This window comes from Thermobia domestica, chromosome 8 (assembly GCF_964235325.1).
Source record: "Thermobia domestica chromosome 8, izTheDome1.hap1.1, whole genome shotgun sequence".
NCBI classification, from domain to species: domain Eukaryota; kingdom Metazoa; phylum Arthropoda; class Insecta; order Zygentoma; family Lepismatidae; genus Thermobia; species Thermobia domestica.
The window spans coordinates 51,158,197-51,176,672 of record NC_137461.1 but is presented as its reverse complement, the minus strand read 5'-3'; the positions used below and the strand labels follow the sequence as shown (position 1 = coordinate 51,176,672).

Sequence of the window (18,476 nt, the reverse complement as noted above, 5' to 3'; positions counted from 1 at the left end):
AATAACACATCAAGTGTTCAGTCATATTTTGTTTCTGTTGATCTCAATAAAACATTGCAAAGATTCTGGGAAGTAGAGGAGTTGCCAACTGTACAACATTTATCCGTTGAAGAGCAAAAATGTGAGCAGTATTTTGCTGAAAATTACAAACGTGATGTTGATGGTAAATACATTGTAAAATTGCCTTTTAGAGAAAATGTTGAGCCTCTAGGTGTATCACGGGACACAGCAGTAAAGCGATTATGCCAGATGGAACGTAACTTACAGAAAGATCCTGATTTATGTAAATAATATTGTGATTTCATGAAGGAGTACTTAGACCTTGGTCACATGGAAAAAATTCCTGATGTAGAACTTGATAAGCTTGTATCTGAATCTTATTATCTGCCGCATCATTGTGTCTTAAATGAAAGTAGTTCTACCACTAAATTGCGGGTTGTATTTGATGGTAGTGCTAAAACTAGCAATGGAATATCTCTCAATGACAACTTAATGGTAGGTCCAAAATTACAAGATGATATTATCCCATTAATATTAAGGTTCAGAACTCATCCAATTGCATTGTGTGCTGATATAGCAAAAATGTACAGACAAGTTAAGGTAGATCAAACTGATTCTGATTACCAGAGAATAGTGTGGAGAGAAACAGTTGACCAACCTAGTACTGATTTTAGATTGTTAACTGTTACTTATGGAACCAGTTCGGCTCCATATCTGGCTGTAAAGTGTTTGCAACAGTTAGCTGTAGATGAAGGTTATTGTTATCCCAGAGCTGCAGAATTAGTCATGAATGATTTCTTTGTTGATAATTTAGTTTCAGGTGCAGCTGATAGTAGTGAGGCAATGATGTTGTACTCAGAATTAACAGCATTATTACACAAAGGTGGTTTCGAATTAAGAAAATGGTCTACTAACGACATGAATGTGCTAAATAGTATACCTTCTCACTTAAGAGAAACTCAGTCGTTAATTTGTTTTAATGAAGATGAGAATGTAAAAGCTTTAGGTATACAGTGGAATCCATCAAGTGATTCATTTTCATTTTCTATTGTTGTTCCCACTTCTAAGTCAGTAATGACAAAACGAATGTTACTAGCTGATATTGCAAAATTGTATGATCCGCTTGGTTGGTTATCTCCAGTATCCATTGTTGCAAAATTGTTGCTACAATCATTATGGAAATTAAAAATTGAATGGGATGACGTACTTCCGAATGATATTGCTCGCTCGTGGGAAGTATATTGTCAAGAATTGCCATTGTTGAGACAGATTAAGATCAAAAGGTGTATTTCTTCTGAAAATATTGTGAAATATGATCTAATTGGGTTCTCAGATGCTAGTGAAAAGGCGTATGCTGCAGTAGCATATGTACGTTGTATAGATACATCTGGAAATGTGCAAGTATACCTGATTGCTGCAAAGACCAAAGTTGCCCCTATAAAGCAAATATCAATACCTAGGTTAGAATTATGTGCTGCAGTATTGTTATGTAGATTAGTCAATACGGTCATTAAGGCAATGTTAATCAAGTTTGAACAGGTTGTCTGTTACACAGATTCTACTATTGTGTTAGCATGGCTTTCTTCATGTCCGAGTAAATGGAAAACATTTGTGGCTAACCGGGTATCTGAGATCCAACAATCAATTTTTATTAAATGGGCGCACACATCGAGCAAAGACAACCCAGCTGATTGTAGTTCTCGTGGTTTGAATCCGTCACAATTAGAGTCTTATTCACTATGGTGGAATGGGCCAAAGTGGTTGATGGAATCAGAGTTACCTATTGTAAATATTAATTGCAAAAATCTAGATTCTGTTCAATGTGAGCAAAAGTCTTCAACTGTTAACATGCACATGAAGGTTGACTGTACAATAGTAGATAAATTTTCATCATTGTCTAGGTTAGTTCGTGTTACTGCTTCGTGTAAAAGATTTATTAGGAATAGTAAAGGTAAACAGGAGTTAAAATGTAGTGGACCATTAACTACAAAGGAGTTGTCAAATGCATTAATGCATTGGATAAAACAAGCTCAAGAATCAGAATATCCACTTGAGATAAAATACTTACGTATGAAAAAACCTTTGCCTTATAATAGCAAACTATTGTGTTTAAATCCATTTCTTGATGAAAATGGTGTCATGAGAGTTGGAGGTCGCTTGCAAAATGCTAGTGTAACATATGATTTCAAATATCCTATCTTACTTCCAAAACATGCTAGAATTACAGAACTTCTTGTAAAATCTGAACATATAAAGCATCTTCAGGCAGGTTCACAGTTACTTTTATCTGTTTTGCAACAAAAGTTTTGGATTATTGGTGGTTGTGACTTTGTAAGGAAGATTGTAAAAGGTTGTGTAACATGTCACAAACAGTCAGGTGTAACAGCCTCTCAATTAATGGGTCAACTTCCTGTTGGTAGAGTAACACCAACTCGTCCATTTTTGCATTGCGGTTTAGATTATGCAGGTCCACTAATGTTAAAAAATATGAAAAGTCGAAATTCAAAATTGTTCAAAGGTTATGCAGCACTCTTCATTTGTTTTAGTGTCAAAGCAATTCATTTAGAATTGGTAAGTGATGTTTCAACAGAGTGATTTATTGCAGCTTTGAAACGTTTTATAGCTAGAAGGGGAAAACCTACTGATATTTACAGTGATTGTGGTTCAAATTTCATAGGTGCAAACAGAGAATCAAAATCCTTACTGAAACTTGTAACGAATGGTGATTCAAAAGAGTCTGTATGTAATTACCTCAGTATGCAATCTATAAATTGGCATTTTAATCCACCATCCTCACCTCACTTTGGAGGCATATGGGAAGCTGGTGTAAAGTCTGTCAAGTACCACTTGAGACGTGTAGTTGGTAACACTATACTCACATTTGAAGAAATGTATACAGTTTTGTGTCAGATTGAAGCATGTTTAAATTCTAGACCATTAACTGCTCTATCTTCTGATCCTAATGACTATCAGGTATTAACTCCTGGTCATTTTTTAATTCACGATGCGTTAGTAGCAATACCTGAACCAAATTTGTGTGAATTAAAAATCAATCATTTGTCACGCTGGCAATTAACTCAAAGATTGGTCCAACATTTTTGGAACCGTTGGCAAACAGAATATTTGTCTCGGCTGCAACAAAGGCCAAAGTGGTGGTGTAAACGTGCTAATATCAAGGTCAATGATTTAGTATTAGTGAAGGAAGATAAGACATCTCCTCAACATTGGAATTTAGCAAGAGTAGTTGCTGTTCATCCTGGTGTAGATAATATTGTTAGAACTGTTACTATTAAAACTAGCAAAGGTGTCTTCAAACGACCAATTGTAAAAATTTCTCCTCTTCCATTTAATGAAGAATAATGTGTAGAATTATATGTAGTGTTGAAATGATATTTCAAGGTGGGCGGTATGTTCGGCCGCATTTCATTATTCTTTTGTTTTGTATTTGGCAACACTGGAGAATTTATAGTTCTTTATAAGTGCAAACGTGGTGTGTGTGACTGCATAGTGTGTAGGTGCTTATGCATAGCAATTATTGTATTTAGTTATGTGTTTACAATATAATAAATAGTATATTGTACAACAACTTTGTGTTCAAAATAATACAGTCCACGAACAGGGCCGATCACCTCTAAACGAACACCCCTCTCTAACGGCAATTATCAACATGCACAGCAGTGCATGGCAGCCAGTTTCAAGAAGAAAATGAAAACTGGCCTGCACTGCCGTAAGCATATTATACATGAACAAGAGTTTTGGGTAAAATCGCTGATTTCGAGGCTTTGTAAAAACGATTCTATTAAGGGTAGAAACATGAAATTTAGAATTTAAGGAGATGTTCAAGAGATGTACTCATATGCCAAATCTCACATTCCTACCTTGAACCATATTCGAGTACTGGACCCCTAAAATATGCAGTTTTCAGGCTCACTGACTCACTCATCAAATTGATTAGGTACTTCCCAATGAGATAGAGACGTGAAACTTCTCATAAAGATACCTTATAACAACTTGAGTATGGGAAAAGCCCGAAATTTGAGGAATGTGGTATGGGAAATTTTTTATGGGCAAAAAACTGTCCTTAGCCAGGAAAAAAATCGTTTCACTCACCCACTCATCAAATTGATTAGGTACTTCCCAATGGGACAGAGACGTCAAACTCGGCACAAAGGTACTTTATAAGGACTTGAGTATGAAAAAAAGTCCGAAATTTGAGGAATGTGGAATGGGAAAGTTTTTATGGGCAAAAAACTGTCCTTAGCCAAGAAAAAATAGGTTCACTCACTCACTCATCAAATTTATTAGGTACTTCCAAATGAGACAGAGACGTGAAACTCTGCACAAAGGTACCATATAATAACCTGAGTAGAAAAAAGTCCGAAATATGAGGAATGTTCTATGGGAAAGTTTTTATAGGAAAGGAATTGTCCTTAACAAAGCAACAAATCGTTTCACTCACTCACTCATCAAATTGATTAGGTACTCCCCAATGAGATAGAAACGTGAAACTTTGCACAAAGGTACCCAATAATGACATGAGTATGGAAAAAGTCCGAAATTTGAGGAATGTGGAATGGGAAAGTTTTTATGGGCAAAAAACTGTCCTTAGCCAAGCAAGAAATTGTTTCACTCACTCACTCATCAAATTGATTAGGTACTCCCCAATGAGATAGAAACGTGAAACTTTGCATAATGATACCCTATAATGACTTGAGTATGGAAATATCCGAAATTTGAGGAATGTGCTATAGGCATTTTTTATGGGCAAAAAACTGTCCTTAGCCAGGAAAGTAATCGTTTCAGTCACTCACTCTTCAAATTGATTAGGTACTTCCCAATGGGACAGAGACGTCAAACTCTGCACAAAGGTACTCTCATGTCCAAAATGATTGTCGCATATCTATAACTGTCTACTTGTAAGAATATAATTTGATAATAATCTTGAAGGGTAATTTTAATACTGACATTATGTGTATAATCGGGAAATGTATATTTGTGGTAGATTTCATAGGAAGATAATTAAAAATTCGAAAATTACAATTAGTAAAACAAAATGTTGCTAGATGGACAAGAAAGTTTTGTTTTCGTTTTATTGTTCTTATTTACTGCTCTTTTCACATGAAATTTGCCACATACATGTCTTTACCGATTATACACATACTAACATTTATAAATATACCGGGTGAATTCGTTGTCAAATTATATTCCTACAATAACATATTTATAGACATGCGACAATAATTTTGGACATGAGTGTACTTTATAATGACTTGAGTATGGAAAAAGTCCGAAATTTGAGGAATGTTCTATGGGAAAGTTTTTATAGGAAAGGAATTGTCCTTAACAAAGCAACAAATCGTTTCACTCACTCACTCATCAAATTGATTAGGTACTCCCCAATGAGATAGAAACGTGAAACTTTGCACAAAGGTACCCAATAATGACATGAGTATGGAAAAAGTCCGAAATTTGAGGAATGTGGAATGGGAATTTTTTTATGGACAAAAAACTGTCCTTAGCCAGGAAAGTAATCGTTTCACTCACTCACTCTTCAAATTGATTAGGTACTTCCCAAAGGGACAGAGACGTCAAACTCTGCACAAAGGTACGTTATGATGACTTGAGTATGGAAAAGTCCGAAATTTGAGGAATGTGGTATGGAAAAGTTTTTATGGGCAAAAAACTGTCCTTAGCCAAGCAAGAAATTGTTTCACCCACTCACTCATCAAATTGATTAGGTACTTCCCAATCAGATAGAAACTTGAAACTTTGCATAAAGGTATCCTATAATAACTTGAGTATGGAAAAAGTCCGAAATCTGAGGAATGTGCTATGGGGAATTTTTCATGGGCGAAAAACTGTCCTTAGCAAAGCAGAAAACTTTTCATTTACTCACTCATCACATTGATTTGCTAGTTCCCAATGAGATAATGACGTGAAGCTGTGCATAAAGGTACCTTATAATGACTTGAGTGTGAAAAACAATTGTAAAGTGAGGAATGTGCTATGGGAAATTTTTCATGGATCATTTTTCATGGGAAATTTAAGGAATGTGCTATGGAATTTTCTATGGACGAAAAACTGTCCTTATTCAAACAGAGATCAGTTCATTTACTCGCTCATCATTGATTAGGTGCTTCTAAATGAGATAGAGAATTAAAACTCTGCATAATGGTACCTACCTTACGTAATGACTTGTGTGAGTAAAAGATTCCAAATTTAAGGAATGTACTATGGGAATTTTTATTGGCGAAGAACTGTTCATAGCCATTAGGTACTTCTTAATGAGATAAAGATGCGAAACTCTCCTTAAAGGTACCCTATAACGGCTTGAGAATGAAATTTGAGGAATTTGCTATGGAAAATTTTTCATTGGCAAATAAATAAATAAAAATAAAAAATAATATTAAAAAACTGTCCTTACAATCAGAAATCGGGAACGATTCCGTTATTGAATACATCATGTGTATAGTGATAATGTTGTAAATCGTCCTAGTGGTCGAGTTGGTGCCCTCCTCGCTGGTCTATTTGCTACCACGTGCGCCTTTGGTGTATGGGGTCCTGGGTTCGATTCCCGGTGGAAGAGCCTTTGAAATCTTAACTCTCCTCGATGTTTCTGTGTTCGTGTCCCTGTCGTTCTAGGTTAATAGGAAAATGAGCTGAGGTCACTGAAAAAAAATCCGTTATCCGGGCAGCGGTATAATGTACAAATATACGGGATCCTTATGTTTAGTACAGAAATCAATACTTAACATACATTATCCATATGCCACATACATACTGCCCTGTTTCCCGCTTAGGTGTTACACAATGTCGTTGCAGGATGTCTGACATCTAACAGTCTTCCGTACATTACGTACGTCAGCTATAAGTTACATACGGCCATCTGTATGTGATATCATGACCGCCTATATACAGTTCTTTCGTTCGTGCGGAAAGTACGTTCATTCGGAACACTTTTCGGAACACGGAAGATTTTTCTTTTATCGCATTCATTGGTATTAAATAGATATTGAAATTAATTTGATAAGTAAGATAATGTAGAGCTGAGAATATTTAAAATTAATGACGTTTTCGAAGAAATGAGAAATCCAGTTGTTCGAATTTATGTGAGACTGGCAACAAAATGTAACCGATTTCTTAAATATATTGGTACGACGAGTTATATTATGGTTACCACAGTCGTTATGTAAAAATGTACTTGATGCTTTGTATCTCTATCTGTGAACAATGTGCGAATCTCTTTCGTATCAGCCTTTTCTTTAACAGTGAATTTCGTGCCTTTGCTTTTCATATTTCCTAAATTTGCCCTCCCCCACACCCCCGCCTTTGCTCGGCCGACTTTCTCACACCTATTAAGCTCACAATTCCCGAATTTCAAGTTTCTTTTCCTATTTCAACTATCTAAAAGATAAGATAAGAAAGATAAAACGCCTATTTAAATAACATGGAGATTTCTTCATCTCCCTTTAGACTCCTTAAAAATTAAAAATATTCACTTTTAGCAATTTTCCTGTAGGTTAGTTCCGCGAAGCTACAATCGTGCCAAATTTCATCATTCTAATCCTGTCGGAAGTGCTTGAACATTTTGGGGTGTAGAAGACGTCCATTATAAATAACATGGAAAAGATTTTTTCTGTTCCCCATTAAACCACTCTACAGTTGAAAATTTTTATTTTTACTGACTTACTTAGGTAATACGCAGTAACGAAACCGTTCAAGCATATTGAATTTCACGTTTGTACTCCAATTTCAAGTACCTAAAATATGAGATTATAAGTCCAAAAAAGCCTCATTTAAATAGCATGGGGGAATTTCTTCATCTCCCCTTTAGACTCCCTAAAAATTAAAAATATTCTCTTTTGACAATTTTTCGGTCGATTAGTTTCGAAAAGCTACAATCATGTCAAATTTAATCATTGTAGCCCTACAGGAAGTGCCCTATAATTTTGGGGTGTAAAAGGTGTCTCATACAAATATGCCTACCATGGGAAAGATTTTTCAGTTCCCCATAAAACCACTCTAAAGTTGGAATTGTTTATTTTTACTAATTTACTTAGGTAATACTAACGAAAACGTACAAGCATACCGAATTTCAATTTTTTATTCCAATTCCAAGTTCCTAAAATATGAGATTATAGGTCCCCCCCACGAAAAAAAAGACCCATTTAAATAACATGGGAAAGTTCTTCATGCCCCTTCATCATTTCAAGTTTCCACGTCAACCAGAAGCACCCCTTTAATTTATGTCAGTTCATGTAGTTTTATATACAATTAGAATACAGTAGATGTGCATGTTGCTTTGAGCCAAAAATGGTGACAAAATGTTTGTCGGGCGATGTCTTATGCCTAACTTTAGAAGATAAATTTAGGGAAAGTGATGGCGATCTTTTTGATAGAGAGTAATTTAATATGTTTCTAATGCTTTAGATGAATTCTTTTATATAGGGTCTACTGTACAAAACTACCAGCAACAAACTATTCCTTTCTAATTCACGAAAATTATTATTTATTAGGCACAAATTGTTCACAGAGGAGAGTATCCACGTGGCAGATTTCCAAAATCTGCAGTTACTGGATTGACCCGAGAAAGACACGTTTTACATGAAATTCCACCACAAAAGTCGTACTCTGTAAAGAACACTGCTTAAAAAGAGTTATTTGGGGACAGACTTCACATGATAAATTGATACAGTGTAGTAGAGCGCAGCTGCTGAAAATGCAATCCAATGTTTGAAAAGTACGTACATAAACAAATACAGTAAGTAAAATATGTATGTGTCTCGTTTAATATGTTTAATATGTTTAACATGTTTGTCAACTTCTTGCTTTATGTGAATTTTATGCAATGCATTTTACAATATTGCCTTATTATTGGAATGTAAAACGTGATATACGAATACAAATAGGACATTTCAAACTTCCTAGCGGTGTATGATGTACAATATTTGTATTTCTACATTTCGAGGGAAGCCAGCATCCTTGACAACGCCTAGAAGGCACAGTGCGTCAGTGGTAGAGCACTTACCTGTGGTCCCTGGTTCGATCCCCGGCCACGTATGTTTGTGGCGGACAACATCGTGTCTCTGAGTGTTCTGAAGGTAGTCCCGCATCCTCCTACAATCTCATTCAACCAATTCTACCATAAGCATTCATTTTGCCTTAATTACCTGTCTCCCTTAGCCTAAACCATGGGAATTTAAACAAAAAAAAAAAAAAAAAAAAATCCATTTTATTTCATTTTCTTGACAACGCCCGTATCTTAGATGCCAATTCCCCCAAAGCAGAAGTATGACGTTTTAACACTACAGAAAAGAAAAAAAAGAAACATTTTAAAGGGCATTCGGAACTTATCAAACTGATAAGTCTTTTAGTTAGAAGTGATATGAAATAAAAACCTTGATGGGAATAATTACTTGAATATTAGGGGGAAATTAATGGACGAAGTGTATTCAAGGAAGTGTTCTGAAATGAGAATCGTGTTTGAACGATAAGAGGAAACAATTAACATGCTGAAACGAGGAAGAGATTTGTTAATCAATCGACAATTAAAACATTACATCAAGGAGAGAGCAAAAAAAGGTTTAATTTATATGAGGCTCCTCATTATTATAATTGCATCTATAGTAGCCTATATAATCAAACTAGCGCTAGTAACAATGCTTTGTGATTGTAAGAGATTCAATTTATTCTACTTTAAAAATTTGCAAGGTATGTCACTTATTTCTTACTGTTTCATTTTCTTTCTTTTAATTTAAGTTTCCAGCAAAGGGGAAATTTCGTCCATTAAATTGTCGAAGTTCTAATAGTAACAATATCTAACCAATCTTATTTCTAACCTTTAATCTTTCAATTGTATGATAGGAGGCATGATGCTGAGTGGTAGAGTGCTTATCTGTGGTGTGTGGGCAGGACAGGGCCGTGGGGGCGGCGAGCGGGGAGACGGCCCCGGGCGCCGAAGTAAGGAGGGCGAAAAACTCGGGAGAAAAAAGGAAAAAGATAGGAAAAATTGCTTGGAATATATGTATGGGGGGCGCCGTCGTATACTCTCGCCCCGGGTGCTGATTTTCCACGGCACGGCCCTGTGTGTGGGGTCCTTGGTTCGGTTCCCGGCTAAGCAAGTTTGTGGTGGACAACATCGTGTATGTGGGCTTTTTAAATGGTACTCTCGTTTCTTCCTACACTTTCAATACACAAGTTTCTTTGTCATCATTCACTTACTTGCCTTAATTATCTGCTTCTTTTACCCTAAAGGGTATAGTCGTGGGAAGTTAAACTGAAAGGTTTCAATTTTATGCTCTATGGTTATGCCCTTCAGGCTGGGTCATTAACGAAAGTGAATGAACAAACAAAATTGGTAGAATGAGAATGTGGAAGGAACAGGAGAGTCGTGACAAAATTCATGGTCACGAAGTTATTCAGCAGGAACACACATGGTCTGAGATCAAACCAGAGACTCTTCTCGTACTACAGATGAGCGTTCAACCACGGAGCTAATATGCCCGTGAAATCTTATTGCTCTTCACTTATATTTTGGTAGAAAGAAGCAATATGCTTAGAAAGTCCCGCTTTTCACTTCGAAAGTCCTCCTTTCCTTTCCCTTCACTGATTTTCACTTTCCAGTTTTTAATATGCAATTTGGTTAATTCTAAACAATAGTTAAACGATTTACAGCAGTACGGCGGCAGTACTTTATCTCTGTAGGTAGTAACGGGTAAAACATGGAAACATACAATGCTACAGTAAGTCGAAGTCGAAACGCGAGAAACTAGTGCCTTTTACGCTGAATAATTTGCTATATATATCGCATTCATTATATTGTTTAAATTTATGTTTTATTTGATTATTTTCATTTAAAATCAAACATACTTCAGCTGAAGAAGGTATATCATTTCCCTCTCTTATTGCGAATATCATACCCAGTGGCGTATTTAGGGGGGCTTCCGGGCTTAAGACTTCCCCCCGAAATCTTACTTACTATAGTAAAGTATATGAAATATCTTGCAGAATTTTCACATTTTCAGGCAAATCCCCCCCGAAAGTTAGCAAAGCCCCCCGAAACAAAATCGTAAATACGCCACTGATCATACCCATAATTTGGTATGTTTATTGTATTCTTTTAAAGTTGCAGGAAAAACTTTAATCTTATTTTTTCACAGTTTTAGGTTCTTTCTACCATGTTTTTAAGGTATTTTCTACGTCATATAGGCTATATATCTATCCTTTTTAGGTTATGAATTTCCACCCCCATGTTATCAGTCACCACTACAATTTTTGGGTATCTTTCTTCAGCAAAATAATCCCACTTGTAGGAAGTCTGTTTGTGCACCTGTAACAGAAATTGACCCTTCTTCTGCACGACAGACGATTTTAAACTTTGAAAGAAATATTATCGAAACTAGTAATCAAATTGGTAAAGGCAGGAGCATGGAAATATAATCAGCAAAGAGTAAATCATAACAGAGGAATGGTGACAGCACAGAATGGAACAAAGAAGCAAAATAAGTATACAATGTTACAATTTACAAAGCTGAAACTCAATTTAAATTTACAGGACATCTCATAACACCACGTACGTAGCCAGAATTTCGTTAAGGGGGAGGGGAGTCCGGGTCCGTTACATGAAATGCTGTTGTCATCACACCAGGGACTCGATCACTCTAAATTATTTTACTGGCAACATATATTGGTTCGTTTAGCTAGGATTTCGTAATTGGGGGTGGGTGACATGAAATACTGTGGTTATCACACCAGGAGTTCGATCAATCTAAACTGTTTTACTGGCAACATATATTGGTTTGTTAGGACAACCAACTGAAGGTATATTAGTAAGTATTTTAATAACAAACTATGAAGAAATCTCGAGAAAAAGAATATAAAAAACTATTGAAAAAGATTTTACAGTATCTACGTGTCTTCCTCTGTTCATTAAAATATAACAATTTTCCTTTCATTATGACCTCAACTATTATAAAAAGTATATATATAATAATGTCCTGAAAAATATTTTACAATATCTGCGCTTCTTTCTCTGTTGAATCAAATAATAACATAATTTCTTTCCACATAACGTTTTTGTTTTCATTATTTCGTCACCTAGTGTCTGTTTCAAATGGCAGGTTAAAGCAGCAGTTGGAAACTGTTTGTGAAGTAACATGTTTGATACTGCAGAGAAGCGACGATAAAAAGTTGTGATAAAAAGTGCCCGCACTGTTACAGAACGGCACTATGCTTTCTAAAGCTTGACATTTCCTGGCTAAGAACAGACATTCTGAGAACTTTTCTAGAAATTTCAAATTCCCTGACTTTTCCAATATATCCCGCTCATTCGCCACATGTAGATCTATTGCAAGTAATACAAATCTTCTCATAAAAAAGAGTAACCAAATGCTTGCTCTATCTTTCTATTTTTAACGCTGATTCTTCTTTTTCTCATTTTTTCATATATCGTTCCTTAATTTTTTCATTTCTGATTTCGAAAGGGAGGGGGGTCCGGACACCATGGAACCCCCCTTGGATACGTGCCTGATAACACTAATTTGTTTGTACCACATATGTTTCTACATTATCTTTTAAACTTTCCTAGAGAAATCGTAAATAAAATGTGTTCAATTTACAGTCTTTTAGAGCTCCGTTACGAACTGCCTTCAATCCACGCTGCAAAGGAATTTCGACCACTGCCAGGGACTGTGGGTTTGTTAGAATTCATTGTTTCAATAATCTACAGTACAATCATTTAGTGAATCTAATTTAGCTGATCCTATGACGTCAGCAGAAGAAAAAAAGGTGTTTTTTTCCACATTGAAAAGAATTAAGACATTTTAAAAGAATTCAATGTCTGAAGAAAGATTATCAGCATTGACTATGCTTTCCATCGAGAAAAGAACTAATAATGGGAATACCAAATCTCAACTGTGTGTAATATATATGTATATTTCTTGCAATCAAAAAGAGGAGAATACATGTTCAATTTGAATACTATGAATCATCGGATGAAACTTTCTACATTAAGTTTTAGTATTTAAGTTTTCAGCAGAAATTTATCTATTTTCATATGTTACATAGTATTTGCATCTACAGTTATGGAGTCCAGTTTCTATTTTCCGTCTCCGATCGTTCGTACTGCAACACCAGAGATAACAATCCAGTGGTTACCACTGTTCTGAATAGTACGTGGTTTGTAACACTTTACAGTTGGGAGGTACTAATTTCGCGCAATAATACAATACATATGGATATAGTATACATATGGATACTGTTCTGAATAGTACGTGGTTTGTAACACTTAACAGTTGGGAGGTACTAATTTCGAGCAATAATACAATACATCTAGTGAAGTTAAGAGAAACTACGGAAATAAGAAATATTTGTGATTAACTATTAAGAGTGAACGACGGAAATGAAAGAATAGTAATTCTAGGAAAACAACAAACAATTTAGTTACATTGCAAATATAAGTTGAGAAAGTAATGAAGTAATGAAGTTGATGGAGTTGAAACTGCAAAGTTTCAAAGGTGTCTCTCCTTGTTGTACAATCATTAATGTAAACATTTAGTAGAAATTAAATTCCTCATTATTAAAATCGTAGCAAACCGTTTTCCTAAATACTCTTAAGAGGAACAATTGTTTGTCTATTTTATAATACTTACTCTTTGCTCTATTATAGTAAATAAAACATGTTTCTCCATAATCATATAATCCTTGAATGTTATAAGTATTACACATATGGGACTATGTTTAGTACAAGGGGTCCAGAAGCACGTAAAACACACAAAATTTACAGGAGAAATGAATGATGCAAGTACTTAGACGTAACATAACGTAACCAAATCTAACCTCACCTAACATAAACTAACCTAAGCTAACCTGGACTAACCTAGACTAACCTAATATTAGTAGAAATAAGCGAAATTCTATCATTTTTTGGAAAATTATGCGGTACCCCTGCACTAATATAACATAAACTAAACTAACCTAAGCTAACCCAAACTAACCTAACCTAACCTAAACAAAGCTAACCTACCCTAAACTAACCGAATATGAACAGAAATTACCAAAATTGTAACATTTTTTAGAGAAAAGAGCTGGACCCCTTCTGCTAAACATAGGCCCACATATGCAACATAGATTCCGTAGTAAACGTGGTTCCTCTGAAGAAGTCAAATAGATTTCATATTTTGTTATGATCAGTGGCGTATTTAAGGGGGCTTCCGGGCTTAAGCCCCTCGAAATTGTATTTGGTATATTAAAGTAAATGAAATATCTTGCAGAAATTTCACATTTCCAGGAACGAAGTTAGCCATGCCCCCCGAAACGAAATCGTAAATACGCCATTGAGTATGATGTCTGCTCAAATGTTCCCAACTGTAGGAACATCTAAACATTTTTCCTAACCGTCAAATAGCTTTCATAAATTAGTAGGAACAGTAGGGACTCGTTTGTAAAAGAATACATAATGATCGCTTTTCGATGTTGCAATGGTCTGTCCAAGCAGCTTGATAAAAATTCAGCGTAGCAAAACAACAAAAGCTTCTTCTCCTATATTTAAAGAAAAACGAAACAGTTTCGCGTGGTGAGTGTAGGAGGCTGCCGAATTTTACTACGCCTCGGGCGCCGAAATCTCTAGCTACGGCTCTGACTATACTTCAGATCAAAACATCAAATGGTGCAAACTACTACTTTGTTACATTTTTTAAAAATCTTTTAGTGTTATTATTTATGTTTTCGTCGACCTTGTTTTGTTTGTCGTTCTAAATGCGAGTAGACGTAATTTGGAGACAAGGCATCATCAACCTTTTGTCAAGTGGTACATTTACATGTCAAGAAAACAACTGACAACGTTGAGAAAGAGAATTCACAGACCAATTTTCTAAGCTTAGCGCTATGTTCAGAACAACTATCCTGTCACAACGATGAAGAGGCTAAATATTATTTGACTGAATTTATTGTATCTAATGTCTATTTATGAAGAAGTACAAAAGTTACACTCTTCTTTCAAGTTTTTAAACCCGAGTGTCGCGACACCGTACGGGACCATGCGGTAGCGAGATTTTTTTTTATTATACATTCATACAGGCCCGCAACTAGAGGGGGCTAGGGGGGCCTGGCCCTAAACCTTTCGTGGCCCCTCCAGACCTCAACACAAAAAACACAATTTAGATATGTGTAAGAGAATTTATAGTGACTCCCCCCCTAACATATCCATGCCCCCCCAAACCTCTGTGGAAGGTTGCTGGCCTGTATTCATAATATAAAACGAAGTAAGAACTTGTGATTACAACATGTTGTATCATTTTCTTGTAATAAGCCTGTAAATTTTTGAGCGATACTTGATTTTTATATGCACTAGCCAGAAGAAGAAGACATTAAATTATGATTTTGTGTTTTTGAAGGTTGTCGTAGATACCTTTTAATGTATGCAATGGAATGTTTTCGTAGCGTTGACGACGGATTGCTTATTTATCATAGAAATATAAATTATATTATTTTGAGTTATCCCACGTTAAGGATCTGAACTTTCTAATAAACGATATTTGTGCAATAGTGAGTTAATTATTTTGGTTTATTCATATTGGCTCAATAATATTTTAAGGATCAGGAGTGTTGTTGTATAATACTATATATGAATGGTATTAAAGCTTAAAAGCTGAATATTAGCACCACCTACTGGCACGTGTTGTATTCTTTGAACTGCAGAAATTCCAGATTATAATGCTCGCAAAGTCAATGTAATTCAGTGAATAGTTACGTGAAAACAAGGACGGATTTTATGTTTTGCCACCCCTAAATCGAAAGATGTTTGACGCCCATCATCAAAATATACCTTTTAACAGAATAGAGATCAGTGGCGGATCCAGGGAGGGCGATCAGGGTGATCGCCCCCCAGAAGAGGAAACTTTCTTATTATATATATATATATATATATATATATATAAACCCATCCTAGAGTTTGGAGCTCTTAAAAGTAGCTCTAAGTAGCAGTATTACAACCCACCGCACCCCTAGAAGTCCGTCCTGGATCCACCCCTGATAGAAATTAAAAATACATTTTATGATTGCCTTTGTTTCTACATTTTTGTATATAGTTTAATGAAATTTGATAAGGTGATATTGTATTGTGATTCGTACATTTAGGTGCGTTGCGCTAGGATGTGCCGCACCCCAGCACAACTGCGTTACATGCTCATACCTATGCAACTGTCTTCTGTAAGTATAACGTTAAAATTACACTCAACTTCAACGAAAAGAATAATTCAACATATCGTACAGAAAACCCGATAGAGGATGCGACAGTTGTACCACTCTCTTCAACGAGGCAGACGAACATTGCGTTCCTGATACTACCGGTACTGCATTAGTGAAACCTGTCAAATATACTTGGTTGCTTGCTTGCCACAAATACTTGAAGCCAAGAAATCCGTTCAAGGGATTATTACTTCGAGGGCGTTTGCTTTCACTTGAATATGTGTATTAATATTATTATTGAACATTTGCGTGTTTTCTTCTTTCTTAAGTGATAAGTTCAGCCCTTTTCAATATTATTTTGAAGGTGAAAATGTAAAGTTTTGTATCTATGAGAAACACTATTATTTGTAATATAATTAACATTTGCGTATGGATGTTTAAAAATGTGAACACTATTATGGTCGCCATAAAGAAGATTTCGAAAAGTAAAACTGTACGCAGTATGGAAGATAAATGTTACGTGAGAAATCACCTAGTCAGTCGAGAAAGAAGAAGAGGCGTAAGAGAGATAATTTGGGAGATAAGGTGCAAAGATATGTTAATGAATAAAAACGACACGAGTAATCTATTAGAAGGACAACATTCAGGAATGTGAGTTTAGCAGTTTTAATGGAATTCAGATATGGAACCAGGGACACAGATGAGAAAGGATAGCTAAGAGTAACTTGAGGGAGTTGGGAATATGAACTTTGTTCCAAATAAGAAGTCAGAGAGAATGTCTGAAAAAAATCATAAATGAATTTCAAGCATTCATTAAAGATGCGAAGCTAATTAAGTAGAACGATTCTGAAAGAAAATATTAAGCAGTTTATTTGAGAGGAAAAGTTGGAATGTAAACTAAAAGTGATAAATGTATTGTTGTGATAAGTGTAAAGAGATTGGAGACATTAATGGAGATATTCTATATGATTGTAGTTAGCTGTTAGGTAGAGCAAATAGTTTATGACTGAAATGAGATTGTGGTTTTGGAGTTAACTATGCGTTGCCACGTATTTGCCGTTAAAAGTTATGTTCTTATTTCATATGGAATTTCATGGTGACCACCATAAGTTGAAACAAGGTATTACAAATAGGGGAATAATTTAGTTTCTAAATTATTCCCAGAAAAGTATGTTTCTCAATATTAGGAGTATGTGTGTGCCACTGTGAAAAGTGAAAATTGCTGTGTCACTACTATAAGATACATAAAATCTTAACAATGTTTTTCACATGTATAGTAACATAAATACGAGGGACGTCCAATACGTTATATACGTAGATAGGAATGGAGGGACGGAATATAACGACGCCCCCCATACATGCCAAGGCCGCTGTGGGGAACGCTGCTGCGTAATTTGAGTTCAGTCTGAGCAACGCAGTGTCCGCAAACATACTACGGTTTGTGTTACGCCACGTACCGAATGTTTGTGTGACGCCTCCGCGCGCTACTCTAGCCAGCTGTTTTACGCGCTATCCTAGCCAGTTGTTTTAAGTTGGTCACAAAAGTTATACCATGAAGTACAAGGGGAACAAAACAAGCCCTATATCATGGAGTACAAGGGCATAAGTACTACAACTACTTATCTGCACAAAAGTAAATAAATCACTTTTTAAAGTATTATTTTTATATTATTTTAATTTAATAAGTGTTATAAAAACGTAAAAAAAAATTTAAAAATCTTTCCTCGGGCCGGGTTTGAACTCACGCCAAAAGAGAATTTTATGACTAGCATACAGCGCTAGCCCACTCGGCCACGAAGGCAAAAAGCAGCAAGTGTTTGATTTCTGCTATTTTAATGCAACGTGGCAAGAAGTGGGTAGCGCCAACCAATCAGAATTGTGTTTCTCGTTTCTACTTCCGGGAGCATTACTCTCCCGAGTTAGTCCTGAGTCGGATGCAGCTGTCTCAAGACTCATAGGACTTCTTTGAGGAGGAATAGCACAAATTCCTGCCTCAACTGGTAATAGAGAACGAAACCCTAGGTGACTATTTTTACTCTGGGATTTCTTTGTTGCCCACAATGTGACGAGAGTGCATAGACCTCCATGGGGACTACATGGAAAAACTGTGACGACCAGGTGAGCCTACCTGCATTCCTTTCTGTCTACGTAGATAACTTATTGGAAGTCCCACGTAAATGATCTGTTCCAGCAGAAATAAAATTATTACATATTATTGACATGTAGCAATATTTTTAGGGACATAAAAATTTGTTTTGTCGATGTTCTCGAAATCTTCACATTATAATTTC

The 18,476-nt window shown here is 35.8% G+C and overlaps 2 protein-coding genes across 2 annotated transcripts in view; both read left to right on the top strand.

The window, feature by feature from the left end:
• The first annotated feature begins 303 nt into the window (after nt 1-303).
• Nucleotides 304-2,595, top strand: LOC145692126 (uncharacterized). The gene has a single exon (XM_081767424.1). The coding sequence runs from the start codon at nt 304-306 to the stop codon at nt 2,593-2,595; it is 2,292 nt and encodes a 763-aa protein (XP_081623550.1).
• Nucleotides 2,596-2,757: 162 nt separating this feature from the next.
• Nucleotides 2,758-18,476, top strand: part of LOC145692125 (uncharacterized) — a 23,650-nt gene continuing 7,931 nt past the window's right edge. Inside the window, exon 1 of the mRNA XM_081767423.1 lies at nt 2,758-3,324. Coding sequence (XP_081623549.1) covers nt 2,758-3,324 — 567 coding nt within the window. The remainder of the gene's footprint in view (nt 3,325-18,476) is intronic.